The 13,577-nt window shown below is 59.8% G+C and overlaps 1 protein-coding gene across 1 annotated transcript; it reads right to left on the bottom strand.

The window, feature by feature from the left end:
* Positions 1 to 2,504: 2,504 nt before the first annotated feature.
* Positions 2,505 to 6,036, bottom strand: IRX3 (iroquois homeobox 3). The gene is made up of 4 exons (XM_084533364.1): positions 5,483 to 6,036; positions 4,008 to 5,166; positions 3,565 to 3,631; positions 2,505 to 2,902 (listed from the first exon to the last, which is right to left on the bottom strand). Exons 1-4 carry the CDS (start codon positions 5,711 to 5,713, stop codon positions 2,848 to 2,850), a joined length of 1,512 nt encoding a protein of 503 aa, XP_084389490.1. The 5' UTR covers positions 5,714 to 6,036; the 3' UTR covers positions 2,505 to 2,847.
* Between the last annotated feature and the right edge of the window lie 7,541 nt (positions 6,037 to 13,577).

The following is a 13,577-nucleotide window of genomic DNA, read 5'->3' as shown; positions in this document are numbered from 1 at the left end:
ACTACTTTAGTACGCTGATAGTTCTGATCAAAGTGATAAAAAGAGGTATTTTAGGAGTGCAACTCGTAACCGTGCAGGTAAACCACACAATCTGCACGGCATCTCCAGGGCTGCCGTGCTCAAGCACGCTTTGGGCACCAGCTCAGGGATGAGATACCCTCTCCTATCTCCAAAGCCGGTGGGCTGGGCTGGAGGAGCCCTTTTGCCCTCCAGCCCTCGCAGCAGTAACTTTTGGCATTTGCAACTTTTTTCATTGCATTTCTACAGCACAGCTACTGCGAAGAGTCGCGGGTATAGCGGTGAAGCTGTTTATGATGTCAAATACCTAAACTCTCACCGTCAGGATCCGTACCAGAGCACGTCTTTTCAGCTTTAACTCTCCAAGGAAAATAAAAGCTGACGTGAAGGATTTGGGGGGGTTATTTCCATGCACGTTCTGATTCCTGGTGGTGAAAACCGTACGCGTGTAGCGGGGGGGATCCTTTCCTTGCTCCTCTAATTTCATCTGCGTGAGAGCTAGCTCCTCAAGGCACCTCCCGGCCAGGTCTCGGCTCACAAGGCTCCCTCCTGGCTTCTCCGTGGCCTGTGCCGGGCCAGGAGCAGGCAGCAAGCCCCGGCACAAGGGGGCCGACAGCTCCAAGCCCCCCGCTCCTCCTGCCTCCTCCTTGCCGCGCTTCCTCCAGCGCAGGAAGGAGCGAGCGGGAGATGATTACATCAATCAGTGTCAGGGCTGGGAGCTGTGATTTATGAATATGCATAATGAGCTCTCACCTTTGAGAAGGACTAGCTAGGGAGATAATTGATTAGACAGGAAAAGAGCAGCCAAGAGAGAGGGAGGGAGGGAGGGAGGGAGCAGGAGGCCTCTCGGAGCTGTGGCGGGCAGGCCTGGCTGCAGCTCCAGCGAGGCTGTCAAGCTGTGCGAGTGAGTTCTAAAAAAAAAAATAGGAGCAGGATTTTTAATGTTTTGTTGAAACACGCGTAACAAAACGTTTCCTCACAAAATTAATGGGAATTTTCTCCCCGTTAGGGAAGCTGGGCAGGCACAAAGACTGCTCTCTCCCTCGGGGGAGCCGAGTTTGCACCTCCAGAAGCCGACGGGGCGCCTTGCCCAGCGCCGCCACCCGAGCATCCCGCGAGCTGGGGCAGCGGGGCCGGGGAGCCGAGCGGCTGTGCCGCCGAGGCAGAGCAGCCTTTAGTGGAGGTGGAAAGCTGGGGATGCGATTGTTTTCCCATCGCGGTCTCATTATTTTCTTCCATCCCCTTTTAAGCGTCTGTCTGGCCACTGTGTGAAAGTTTCTATGGAAAACCCACCAGGATGTCCAGAGGAAGGGGATGTGGAAATTCGCCTCTAGCTTTCTCTCCCCCCAACCCCTCCCATTTTACATGCCATTAATCTTTTTTTTTTTTTTTTTTTTTTTTCTCCCCTCAGCCAGAATTGGCTAAGGAAAAAGCAGGGCTACAGAGTGCAGAGAGACTGGGTAAAATTTACATGAGAAACAATCCGTTTGCTAACCACCCACCCACAGAGTTTCCCCTCGTTTCAGGAGCCTGTTGGAGTGCAAGAAGGGGAACAGTTCCTGGCAGAAAGACAGCGCTGTGAGGAGGCAAACGCCGTTTCCAGGGCTGGCCGGGGCCAGGCAGAACGTATGTGAAAAGGAAGGGGACGGGGGGGGAAGCAGGGGCTGCAAATCCGTCAGGGGTCCCCCACTGCTCCGCACGGCCCGCCGGGGAGCACGGTAACTGCCAGGTCTCGAAACGCGTACACAGGGCGAGCAGACACACAGACACACGGCTATGGAGTGTGAACCTATATAGATACATATATATGGATATATATATATAAATATCATCGCTTACAAACGCCTAGGTTGAAAATGTGGTTTATCGGCCTAGCGCAACCCGATCCTATAAATAATACATTCCTATCACTATGGCCTCAAAATGTCAATACTGCGCAGCCCCGCACATTTGCATATCTTGTACTGTCTAAACTTGAAGCATGTCAGCTATGTGCTGCTGTTTGTACTTTAACTTCATTTTAACTCCTGCTTCCTCGCTCCCGGCTCCCTCCCCCCCCGCCGGCTCCAGCAGCAAGCCGAGAAAAGCGCCAGGTATTTATTTATTCCTCTGCCCCCCCCCCGCCTTTACCCCATTCCCAGGGCCGGGCGGAGGGGAGGGCTGGGGGCACGCACCCCAAACCCCCCCCCCGGACCCAGCTGTGGGGTCGGACGGGGCAACAAAACCCCCAGCCGGGGGGCTCGGGGGAAAGGGGCCACCGCCGGCGGCCGCCCCCGCCAGGGGGAGCTGCGGCTCCAGGCTGGAGCCACGGGGAGCGGCCGGGCTCGGCGGGGCTCAGCCCGGCTCGGCGGGGCTCGGCTCGGCCCGGCTGGGCTCAGCCCGGCTCGGTTGGGCTCGGCTCGGCCCTGCCCGGCTCGGTTCGGCCCCGGGGGTGCCCGCCCCGCAGCAGCCTCGGGGAAAAGCACCGCAGAGGCGGCAAGCGAGAGTGTAGGCAAAGTGGCAACGGTTTATTTATTAGCCAAAAATAGATACTTTCTGGTACAATTTGGTTCACACGTATGTACAGCTTTTGTGTTTTTTTTTTTTTTGTAACCGTATGTACAAAAACAAACGAACGAAAAAAAAAAATGGAAACACCTAGTTCTCACCGGACTTCCAAAAAACCTCACAAACTCAGCTAATCCCGATGATAGTACAGAAGCGGGGTTGGGATTTTTTGCGTTTTTTTTTTTTTCTTTCCCTTTTAGTTTTAATATACGGACATGCTTACAAGTCGTAACTATACAGAGATTTCTTTTTACAATCATTACAACCACAATAAAAAATTAACTATGATGATGACAACGCCGATAGAACCATAGCGGCATCGAGCTGGTTCTGGGGCCTGGAAAAACAAAATGACACAGAAAAAAAAAAGATATTTAATACTGCGAGAGAGGCTGGGCTGCCACGCTGTTTTTAAAGGTGAGTAGCTCTAGTTTTGTCGTTGAGGCTATTTTAAAAAATAGATTGCTAAATGTGAAAAGTTTTAGGGGGGGGCACGGCAAAAGGAGCTGGCTCTGAACCCCCGTGGGGCTTCCCGAGAAGCGCGATGGGCTTCGGCGAGCGCTGCGCCGAGCTGCGGCCAGCGGGGCTCAGCCCTGAAGTTTTCCTGCCGGCTCTCGGCGTTGCCGTTTCCCTGCGTTTCTCTCTAAATTGTCCTTTCCCTGCTCTCCTCTCGGACCTGCCGTTTCCCTGCCTTATTGTGCCCCCCGGGCCGAGCTTCGCTCCCCGGCCGCCTCTCGCCGCGCTCCCTCCGTGCCCGGCCGGGGCTGCGCGAACCCAGCGCGGCTCCGCTCCGCGCCGGGGAGCCGCAGAGGCCCGAAGGAACAGCGGAAAAGAAAAAGAAAAAAAGGGGGAAAAGGGGAAAAATCAGAACAACCCACCGCGCACTCGGGGGAAGAACAAGAAGCCGCCCTGAAAGGGCACCAAAGAAGCGGAGACCCGGGCTAACCATTTACAACTCCCTCCATATATCCTTAGGAGACTGAGGAAGCAATCTCTTACCGCCTCTGCACTGGCTGGAAAGCTGTCTTTATTAACTTTTTCTCTACTTCCAAGGCACTAGATCGATCTAAAAAGAGAAGAAAAAAAAAAAAGCGTTCCTTTTTAGCCCCCGATTTATCCCCCCCTCCCTCCAGCCCTGCGTTCAGCCACTAGCCTCCAGCTCGCACCGCAGCGCCTCGCGAACCCGACAGAGCTCCGACCGTCAAAAGCGGGGGGGGGGGGGCAAAAAATGAAAAAATACACTCCGAGCCGCGAGCAAACCTCGGGGCCGGCCCCGGGCCGCCGCGAAGCCCCCGCGGGGCCGCCGCGGAGCCCCCCCCGCAGCCCCGCGGAGCCCCCCGACGGCCGGCGCCCTTCGCCCGCTCCGCGCAGCCCCCGCTCCGCATCCGCTCCGCATCCGCGCGTCCCCGCGCGTCCCCCGCGCGTCCCCGCTCAGCGGTCACCTGCTCCGGGGGGCTCCGCGCTCTGCGCCTGGTCCGCGGCTCGCGGGAAAGCGGCGGCGCCCGGGGGGGCGGCGGGGGCGGCCCCCAGCCCCAGCAGGTGGGGAGTGTTCAGTAAGGCCAGGGGGTGCGGGGCCGGGGGCGGGTGGTGGTGGTGGTGGTGGTGGTGGCTCGGGAAGGCGCGGTTGGTCCAGTTGGGGAATTTGCCCAAGGGGCAGGAGGGGACGAGTCTGTGCGGCGGGGGCGGCGGGGGGGGCAGCGGCAGCGGCTGGGGGGCGGCGGCCGGCGGGGAGCCCCCCCCGGGGGACTTGCGGGGGTTGTCCGGGCTGGTGGCCGTCTCGGCCAGGGACCAGATTTTGGGCTTGGGCACGGTGCCGGCCAAAGCGCCGTCCGTCGGGGAGGAGGCGGCGGAGGACGAGGCGGAGGATGGGGGCGAGTGGAGGCGCGGCGGAGGCTGCAGGGGAGGCCGGAGGGGAGGCTGCAGGGGCTCCAGGCCCGCGGGCGGCGGGGGGGCGGCGGGGAGCTCGCACTTGTGGTGGTGGTGGTGATGGTGGTGGTGGTGGTGGTGGCGGAGGTGGTGGTGGCGGAGGCGGTGCGGCTCCCCGTCGGCGGCCTCGAGGTAGCGCTCCTCGGGGGCGGGCAGGTCCTCGAAGCCCTCGGAGCCCTCCGAGTCCGTCTTGGAGTCGGAGTGCAGGAGGTCGGCGTCCTGCAGCTCGTCCTCCAGCTCGTCCTTGGTGCTCTCGATGTTCTCGGTGTCGATGTTCTCCAGGTCGATCTCCTCCTCGTCCTCCCTCTTGTCCTCTTCCCCCTCGTGGTCGCTGCCGTAGGAGTTGCCCTCCTCGTCGGTCCTGCTGCGGGGGGCCCAGGTCATCTTGTTCTCCTTCTTCAGCCTCCGCCGCGCGTTGGCGAACCAGGTGGAGACCTGGGTGAGGGTCATCTTGGTGATGATGGCCAGCATGATCTTCTCGCCCTTGGTGGGGTAGGGGTTCTTGCGGTGCTCGTTGAGCCAGGCCTTGAGGGTGCTGGTGCTCTCCCGGGTGGCGTTCTTGGGCCTCGACGGGTCCCCGAACTGGTACTGTCCGTAGGGGTAGAAGGCGGGGTGGTGGGGGGGGAAGGCGGCGTGCTGCACCCCCGGGCTCTCCTTCAGCTCGTACTGGGCGCCCTGCAGCGACACGGGAAGGGGCGGCCGGGCTCAGGCGGCGCCCACGCTCCGCACCGCGCCGGATCGGCCCCGCTCCCTCCGTACCTCGGGGTCGGGGTTTGGGGTTTGGGGTTTTTTTTTGGGGGGGGGGGGACGGGACACCCCGCTCGGCACCCCCTCGGCGGCCCCCCCGGCTGTCTGCGGTCCCTCCGGAGCCCCCCGCAGCCGTCAAACCCTAAGCGCGGAATTTTCTCGGGGCGCATCCCCGGCGCTCCCCTTTCCACCCTCCCGGCACCCCGGGGACCCCCCTCCCCACGCCCCCGGGGGGGCTTCTTACCAGCTGGGGGAAGATGGGCAGCTCGGCGGCGTAGGGCAGGAAGGCTCCGTAGCCCTGGGCGGCGGCGGCGGCGGCGTAGGGCGAGCCGTACATGGAGGAGAGCACGTTGGAGAGGGGCCCGGACGGGGCCAGCTCCGCGCCGCCCCGGGAGCCGCCGCCGCCGCCGCTCCCCGGGCGCTCGGCGGGGTAAATGGGCCTGATGTACTGGTAGCCCAGCTGCGGGAAAGCCATGGCGGGGGGCAGCGGGGGCAGGGGGAGGAGGGGGGGGGAAGGAAGGGGGGGGGGAAGAAAGGAAAAAGGGAGAGAAAGGGGAGAAAGGAGCAGCGGAGCGGGGAGCCGCGGCGCTCGCCCTCGCCGCCCGGCCGCACTTTCAGCGGCGGCCGCGGGCTCCGGCAGGCATCGGGGGGGCGGCCGGGGGTGCCGCGGGGTCCCTCCTGCTCCGGCCGCCGCGGTAAGCGAGCCGAGCGCTTCTTTCTTCTCGCACTTTTCCTATTGATCTGAGTGGACCCGGGTCAGGTCCTAACAGATTGCCTGAGATTATTGGGACTCCGGGCTCTGATTGACATTTCTAGTCTCTCGCAAGCCCCTCCTATTTCTTTTAAGTCTCTCTCTCTCCCTCTGCCTCTCTCTCTCTCTCTCTCATGCCCAGAGCTCGCTCTCGCCGGGTTTGTCACTGGCTTCTCTCTCTCTCTCTCTTTTTTTTTTTTTTCTAAATCTGTTTACTGACGTCGCGATCTTTTATTTGAGTTGCTTTCAAATCTCGTTTTAGCAATCGCCAATCAGTTGTGTGTTTTACAAAGGTTTAACCCTGCCTCGCGGTATTCTAATTATATAGAGATAGATTTAGATATAATTTCTTTCGTGGACCCCCCCCCCCCCTCCCCCGGAGCATGGGAAGCCAGGGTGTCAGCTGTGAGTGGCACACGAGAGGGACAGGAAAAAGTTGTGACATTTAAAAATAAAGGCTCTTCCCACCACCACCCACCCCTTTTCAGGTTTTCCAATTTACATCCTTCCCTTGCCCGGGCTCATTTTGTTTCCTTTATTAAGATATTCCTGCATCGCCCCCCCAACCTCCCCCCCCGGCCCTGGCGAGGGTTACCTCTCCTAGCACAGATTTAAAGACTCTCGGATTTTGAAAGAAATTTGCATTTCCTGGGCTACCTTGAAATTTTTCCTGATGTACTGAATCTTTAAGGAGTTCTCTACATTTTGTCTGGGCTAACAGTGGGCAGATACAGTGGAAAAGCTAAGTTAATTTTCCTCCTAATAAGGGACTTCAAAGAGTTGTAGGTCACAATTTTACATCAAAGGCAGAAAAGAAGGCAAATTAAAATCTTAACAAAGGAGAGACGGGAGCAGCCCTCTGGGCCATTAGTAAATAAGTGGTGTGAAAAAAGGGACAATGACAGGCACTGGAATTAAACTCATTAACACCTTTTTGTCTTGGTGCGAAATCTCTAATTAGGAAATTTATGATCATTTTGCTTATTCCCTCTGTTCTGAAGCACTACAAGGCTTAGAAGGAAGTACCTGGTACGTGCAACATTTGCAAAGGGAGCAGCGGCGCGGTGCTGTAAGGAGCTATTGGGAGGGAGCCCGGCCACGTTTTAATTACTGGATAAACCTTTTTTTTTTTTTTTTTTTTTTTTTTTTTACGATCAACACATTTTAAATTACCCTTCGCTCTCGCCCCCCGCCTCTCCCAGCCCGGCGATGCCGCGCTGCGAGGCTGCTGCGAGCGCAGCGCGTCCCGGCAGGGCGCAAATGTGTCCCGAGCCGTCCCTGCGCGGCTGGCCAGGGGCTGGGGCGAGGGGGAAAAGCTCCCGCAACCTGTGGGGCTGAGCTGGTGGGGAGCGGGAGCTTATCCGCCCCGGGGAAAGCTCGGCGTTTCTTTAAAACTAAATCCTAAAAAAAAAAAAAAAAAAAAAAAAAGTTTTTTTAGGGCTTTGAGGAGTTGGGAGGGCGGTTTAGCCGTGTTCCCCTCTGCTCCGAAGCGCTCTGCGGATTTATTGCCTTTCCAATGTGATTTAGGTACAATATAACCACTGTGCCCACAGTATGGATTTTTATAACTACATTTCTTTAAAAATGAAATTCATGTCAGATTACGCAGTTAAAGGAATCGACCTTGATAGCTTGCTATAATAAAACTATATCAGCTTGTAATAAATGCGGATTATAGCAAAGCAAGCTCCAGAATTAAAATTCCCTGAATCAATATATGAAAATCTGTAGGAAACATCTCTAATCGTATTAAGTTCATCTTTATAGCATTTCTTATCTGCTAATCTAGTGCAAAAACAAGTCTGGGTTGGAGGAATTTATTTTCTTCTAGCCAACGCTGCTCCCGTAATGGGTTTTGATAGCATAATGCAATGGAGATAACAGCACCAAATTCGGTTACATGTTTATTTCTTTTTAATTCAGAAGGAAAACGGGCGGCGAACCCGTTTCGGGGACCGCACCACGTCCTGATTTTGCTTCAACTTCCCCGCTCGCTCGGCTCGGGCGCTGTGACGGGCTCGGCGGAGCCAGGCGGCAGCTTTCCCAAACTCTCTCCTCCTGGGGGGAATGGGGACGAGGTGGGCAATGGGGCGAGCCCCCCGCCGCGGGGTGGCGGCGCTCAGGACCCCCCCCACAGCGGGCTGGGGGACACCGGCGGCCCCGCACGCCTCGGCCCCGTCCTTTCGGGGCTGCCCGGCGTTGAGCGGCTCGCAGGAGCGTTTGGTTTCCTCGCCCGCTGCCTGGTGGCACCCGGAGAGGTTTTGAATCCCCGGCGCGATCGCTCGCAGCCCGACCCTGCCGGGGCGGCGGGCAGGGCGCAGGGGGGATGCGGGGCGATCGGGGTGATTTGGGGAGTTGTGGGGTGATGTTCGGGAGTTGTGGGGTGCTGTGGGATGATGTTAGGGTGTTGTGGGGTGATGTGGGGCGCGGGCCCCGCCGGGGAGACGGAGCAGAGGCCAGCCGGGAGGGAGGCACGGCAGGCGAGAAATTTATGGGTGCGAATGGATGCAGGTCAGGGCGAGGATGAGGGATGGGTTATTAATGGGAGAGGAACGGGCAGGAAACGTCTCCGGAGCGAATGGGTTGGAGCAGCAGCGTGCGGAGCCACGGGGCTCGGCCGAGAGGTTCAAAAGGGGAGAGAAGAAGCGGAAAAAAGCAGCAAACGGTGGGCGAGAGAGGGAGGGGAGCGGACGGTCCTCCCGCTGCCGTACCGGGCCGGGGGTGCTCGGAGCGGTGTCCACGGCGAGGAGGGTCCCGCACGGCTCGGGCACGGCCCGCGGGGGGCTCCGGGGCCGGGCTGGGTGCGGGGGGGCAGAGCCGCGTCCCCCCGGGCGGGGAGCGAGCGGCCGGGAGAGGGAAGCCGAGCGGGAGCCGCTGTGCCGGGCTCGAAGCGAAAGGAGCCGCGGCGGGGAGGCCGGGGCCGGCTCGTCCTCCGGGGAGGCCGGGAGGAGCCGGGAGGAGCCGTGCGGGGCCCGACGGCCGCGGGGCGGGGGGCGAGCGGGGCCGCCCCCGGGGGGAGCCGCGGCGGCGGAGCGCTCCTCGGCCGGACAGACACGTGTCTTCTGGCCGGGACCTGTCAAAGCCGGGAGAGCGGCTCCTGATTTATTACCCCAAACACACACACCCCCGCCCGCCTCCCCTCCTTCCCTCCCCTCCTTCCCTCCATCCCTCCCCCCGGCCTCGCCGCCCTCCCTTCCCGGAGCGCTCCGCCGGGCGCCGAGCTCAAACCAGCCCCGGAGCGGGGCTTCCCCGAGGCCGGGGCCGGCTCCGGGGCTGCGGCACCAGCCTCAGCCGTGGCCCCCCCCACCCCGCTAGCCCTCGGCCCGGCCCCGGGGCTCGGCTCCGGGCGCTGGGTGCCGCTGGCCCCGCTCCCCGGGGCACGGAGACGGAGGGGAGCCGGGGACGGGCTGCGGAGGCTGCGGGCTGCGAGCGGCGGGGCTGGGGCCGGGGGGGCTCCCAGGGGGCCGGGGGAAGCCCCCGCGGGCGGGCACGGGTGGGAGCGGCGGGGAGGGGGGCAGCAAACGAGTGGAATTGGGAGAGGGGCTGCGGTGCAAAAAGAGTTAAGGAAAATAGAGGGAAAGATCAAAGAGCCGGGTAAAAGACTCTTCAAATTACACGTTTGAAGCTTTTCCATAATTCCAAGGCGACAGATAGATAACAAGCTGCACATTCCTTATCACATATGGAATCAATCTGAAAGGAGTCTCTTGATCAGAATCTGTTAATTGCAGTGACATATGATTTGGAAAGAAAACACAATTAATGACCCTTCATGTTAGGGCTTTGGGAAGAGGCCACTGACAGTCTGCGCTCTGCAACCAACGTCAACTTTTTTATTGGTCGTAGTAGTAGAAGTAGTAAACTGCTCCGTGGAGACATTCCTCGAGCCTCGGCGACTGTTTTGTCTCCGTTCCCTTTGCAGGTTTCTCGAGAAGGGGGAGGAGAGGAGAAAGGGACGGCAGTGTGTGTGCGCGCCTTCCCTTAAAGGTTTGGGGAGCTCAGATGATTTAGTACCTTGTCTGTAAATCTAATGACCTAAGGTGAGAAAAAATACTTCATCTTTTATTATTACCATTTGTGGTGAGCGTTACCAGGAAACAGCGGAGCCCGTTTGAAATGGTAAATATATGTATCCATTTAAAAGCCATTACTGCGGAGATTTCCCCCAAAGCGGCCGGGAGCGCACCTCCGCCGGGCCGCGGCGCGCTCGGGGGGCGCGGAGCCGGGCTGGGGGCCGGCAGGCCGGCAGGGAGGCCGGGGCAGGCACTGCAAGTGCTCTGCCCTGTCATTAGGAGGTAATGGCTTTGTTTGAGGAGAGAGAGGGAAGATGGGGAGGGAGGGAGAGGGAGAGAGAGGTTCATTTGAAGGTTATAAAGCATACACTTTAATAGGATCGAAGTGAAATTAGTTAATAAGAAAATGCTGGCCAGAAGCTCTCCGGGCTTTTAAGTGCTCTCCAGGCCATTTAGGGAAATTGAATAAGAATAGGCTCCGTTACCTGCAGCCCCAACTATTATCTCCAGTTCTGCACAGAGGCGAGAAGGGAAAAATAGTGCCTGAGAGACCTGAAGTCCCGCACACCTCCCGCCAGCCTATTTCCTCCCCATAGCGTCCCCTTTCTGCTCCAGCCCTGTCCTCTTCCTCCCCTTTTAGGCACCTCAGCCCGCTCCGTGTGCCACAAGGGGGTAAACCAAGGTAAAAGGGCCATCAGGGGCTGCTGAAGCCTGCGGGGGCAGCTCTGGGAAGCAGCCCCGGCCCCGCTCGGGCAAAGCCGGCCCCGGGAGGTATTTTTTCCCTTCCATTTCGCCGAGTTTTTCCCACCATTGTGGTGCTTTGCTGGTTTGCGTTCGGACCGGTGCCAGTAGGTCAGTATATTGTGTTACCTAACTTCCTATCCGCTCCCTCTCTCCCTCCCTTTAAACTTTGGAGTTTTCAGAGGTGTTAATAAAACCTTTCCTTTGGTAAATCGTTCATTAGAAACCCCACCGAAACCTGGAAAGACTTCAGAAAACAAAAAATTAAAAAAAAATAATAATAATCACAGCGCTCGGGAATGAGAGGTTGGGAGAAGGCTTTTGTCCAAAAAATGCATAATTGCTGTGAATCTTAGGAAACATTAATCTTTACAGGAATTCGTGATTCATATCTGTGGTTTGACCGTTTGGGTGATTTACAATCTGCGAGCGCAATTCCCTAATTTGATGCCAATATATTTCACGCACCCGGCTCAGACTTTCCATAGCCCGGCGCAACGAGCGGCTGCCGTGCCCCGGCGGTGGCGGTGCGGCTGTTGTGCGCCGACCCCCGCCGGGGGATGCTCGGAGCGGGGGGGGGCCGGCGGCGAAGCCCCCCCCCGGGATGCCGCGGGGTGCCCTCGCCCTTCGCCCTCCCCCCCGGTGCCCGCAGGGAGGGCGCAGCCTTCGTGCGCCGCCTGCCCCCGGCCCGGGAGGGCTCCCCCGGGCTCCCCGAGGGGCTGCCGGGGGGGTCCCTGCCCTCCTGCTGCTCCGCGGGGTGCGGGGAGATCCCGCACGGTGCTGCCGCGCCCCCCGCACCGGCACCGGCACCGGCAGCGTCCCCCCGACGGCTCCCGGGGATGGGGATGGGATTGGGATGGGATGGGATGGGATGGGATGGGATGGGATGGGATGGGATGGGATGGGATGGGATAGGGACGGGACGGGACGGGACGGGACGGGACGGGACGGGACGGTGGCTCCGCCGTCCCCCTCCCCAGCCCGGCGGCACCGCCCCGGGGTGAGGCGGGGGGGACCGCGGGGACACGGGGACGGGAGAGGGGCACTCGGGCAGGGCGGCTGCGGCGGCAGCGGGGCTGTGTCCCGGTCCGGGCTCTAGCTCCCGGTCCGGGAATCTGGTTCCCGGTCCGAGGATTTATATGGCTCCCGGTCCGGGGATGTATTTGGTTCCCGGTCCGGTTATTTCTTTGGTTCCCGGTCCGGGGATGCCTTTAATTCCCGGTCCGGGTATTTCCACGCTCTCCGGCCGCCGCTCGGAGACGCGGGGCTGCGGACAGCCTCGTGTAATTTGTAACTCGGGTTATTAGCTGGAGGGGAAAACACGAGCAGAGAAAAGAAGCAGCAGCTGCACTGACGATAACACCGCGCGGAGTCTAATCTTGTGACACAATCATTAATTACTATTGTATTAATTACTATTTTTCCCAAACAGTCCCTGCCCGGAAGAGCTTACAGCCCACAGCTGCCGTGTAATGATGCTCTGCTTTAGGAACGGTTTCCCCATTAGCTCGCAGGTAACGTGTACAAATGGCAACACCTCCGCTATCAAAGCCCATCAGCTCGCAGCCGGAGATTTTCTGTCCCACCGGCCTGGGCAGTGCGATGCCGATGCCGATAAAATGCATTTCGATATCAAAGTCTTTGCTCGCCTGCGGATCCCGTCCAAACTTTTGGAGCACGTTGCCGCTTTATTTGCTCTTCATCCCATGGATGCCGCCTTATATCAGTAACAAACAAGCATTGATTTTATGGTAAAGTCACTTTGGGATGGGAATGAGTAACTCCAGGCAGTGCTATCACTGTATTACATGGAAATGGCCCAGGTAACAAGATGAACATTGATTCAGCATTATGTTTGATCAATAATGAAATAAGTAACTTCAGGGCCAAATTAAAATGCAAGCTGGCTTAACGCTGCCAGCTTCTGGGCTAAGTGACAAGGCTAATTCAGCAGGGAAATGGCAATATTTGCATTAGAGGCTGCATCTGTTGTTCGGCGGAAGGGGCTGGCTCTGCAATAACGCGGGAGAAAGCTGGGGCCGGGCCGGGCCGGGCCGAGCCGAGCTGGGCCGGGCCGGGCCGCCCCGTCGGGGCTGCGCTGCCTCGCCCTGCGCGGCTGCGGGCACCCCAAAACCAGGGGGAGCTGGGGGGAACTCGGCCCTGCCTCCCTCAGCCGAAGGGGCATTTCGGGAGGGTGGTTTTCAGGCAATTTTGAACCATTTCCTCGAATGCTGGGGGAAAAAAATAAAAAATAAAAGCGGACGAGCCCCCCTGCAAGGAGCAGGGAGCGCCCCCCGGGGCTGGGGGCACCAAGCGGCGGCGGCTCACCGGGAGGGGGGGCCCGTGGCGGTGCGGGGGGGTCTGCACCGGTGCGGCCCTGAAAGTGGAGCCGCAAATAGGGCCCAGGGCGGCGGAGGTGCGGCTGGAAATGGATGAGGTGCTGGCCGAGCCCCGGCCCGGGGGGGCGGGCGGCAGCGCCACGGGACGGGGGAAAAAAGCAGCTCCCGACGGCGGCAGGATCCGGCCCCTCCTCGGGGAGTCGGTGCGAGCCCGGAGAAGGGGTGCAGAGCCCGGGGGCGGCTTTAGGGCAGGCAGAGCGGTGGGACGGGGGCAGGAGAGGGGCAGGGGGCAGCCGGGAGCCTCCGCAGAGCTCCGCCGCCGCGCAGCGAGCTCGGCTGGAGCGGGGCCGGGGCGCCCCAAAATCCGCCGCGGGGAGAAAAAGGGGCCCGGGGCTGTCCCCCCCCTCTGCTCTCCCCTCCCCTCGGGCAGGTCAAGCGCGGTCGTCCGGAGCTATCGATCGCTCCGCGGGCTTGTAGTGATTTGTTGGAAGTAAG

The sequence above is a fragment of the Aythya ferina genome, assembly GCF_964211825.1.
Source record: "Aythya ferina genome assembly, chromosome: 12".
NCBI lineage: Eukaryota > Metazoa > Chordata > Aves > Anseriformes > Anatidae > Aythya > Aythya ferina.
Note: the sequence above shows the minus strand (reverse complement) of the source record. Positions and strands in the feature narration are given on the sequence as shown.

Coding starts and splice junctions, on each gene's coding strand:
- IRX3 (XM_084533364.1), bottom strand. CDS start 5,713: ATGGCTTTCCCGCAGCTGGGCTACCAGTACATCAGGCCCATTTACCCC. Junction 5,167..5,482: donor TGCCCATCTTCCCCCAGCTG/GTAAGAAGCCCC, acceptor GTGTCGCTGCAG/GGCGCCCAGTACGAGCTGAA. Junction 3,632..4,007: donor CGCGGAGCCCCCCGGAGCAG/GTGACCGCTGAG, acceptor TTCTCTTTTTAG/ATCGATCTAGTGCCTTGGAA.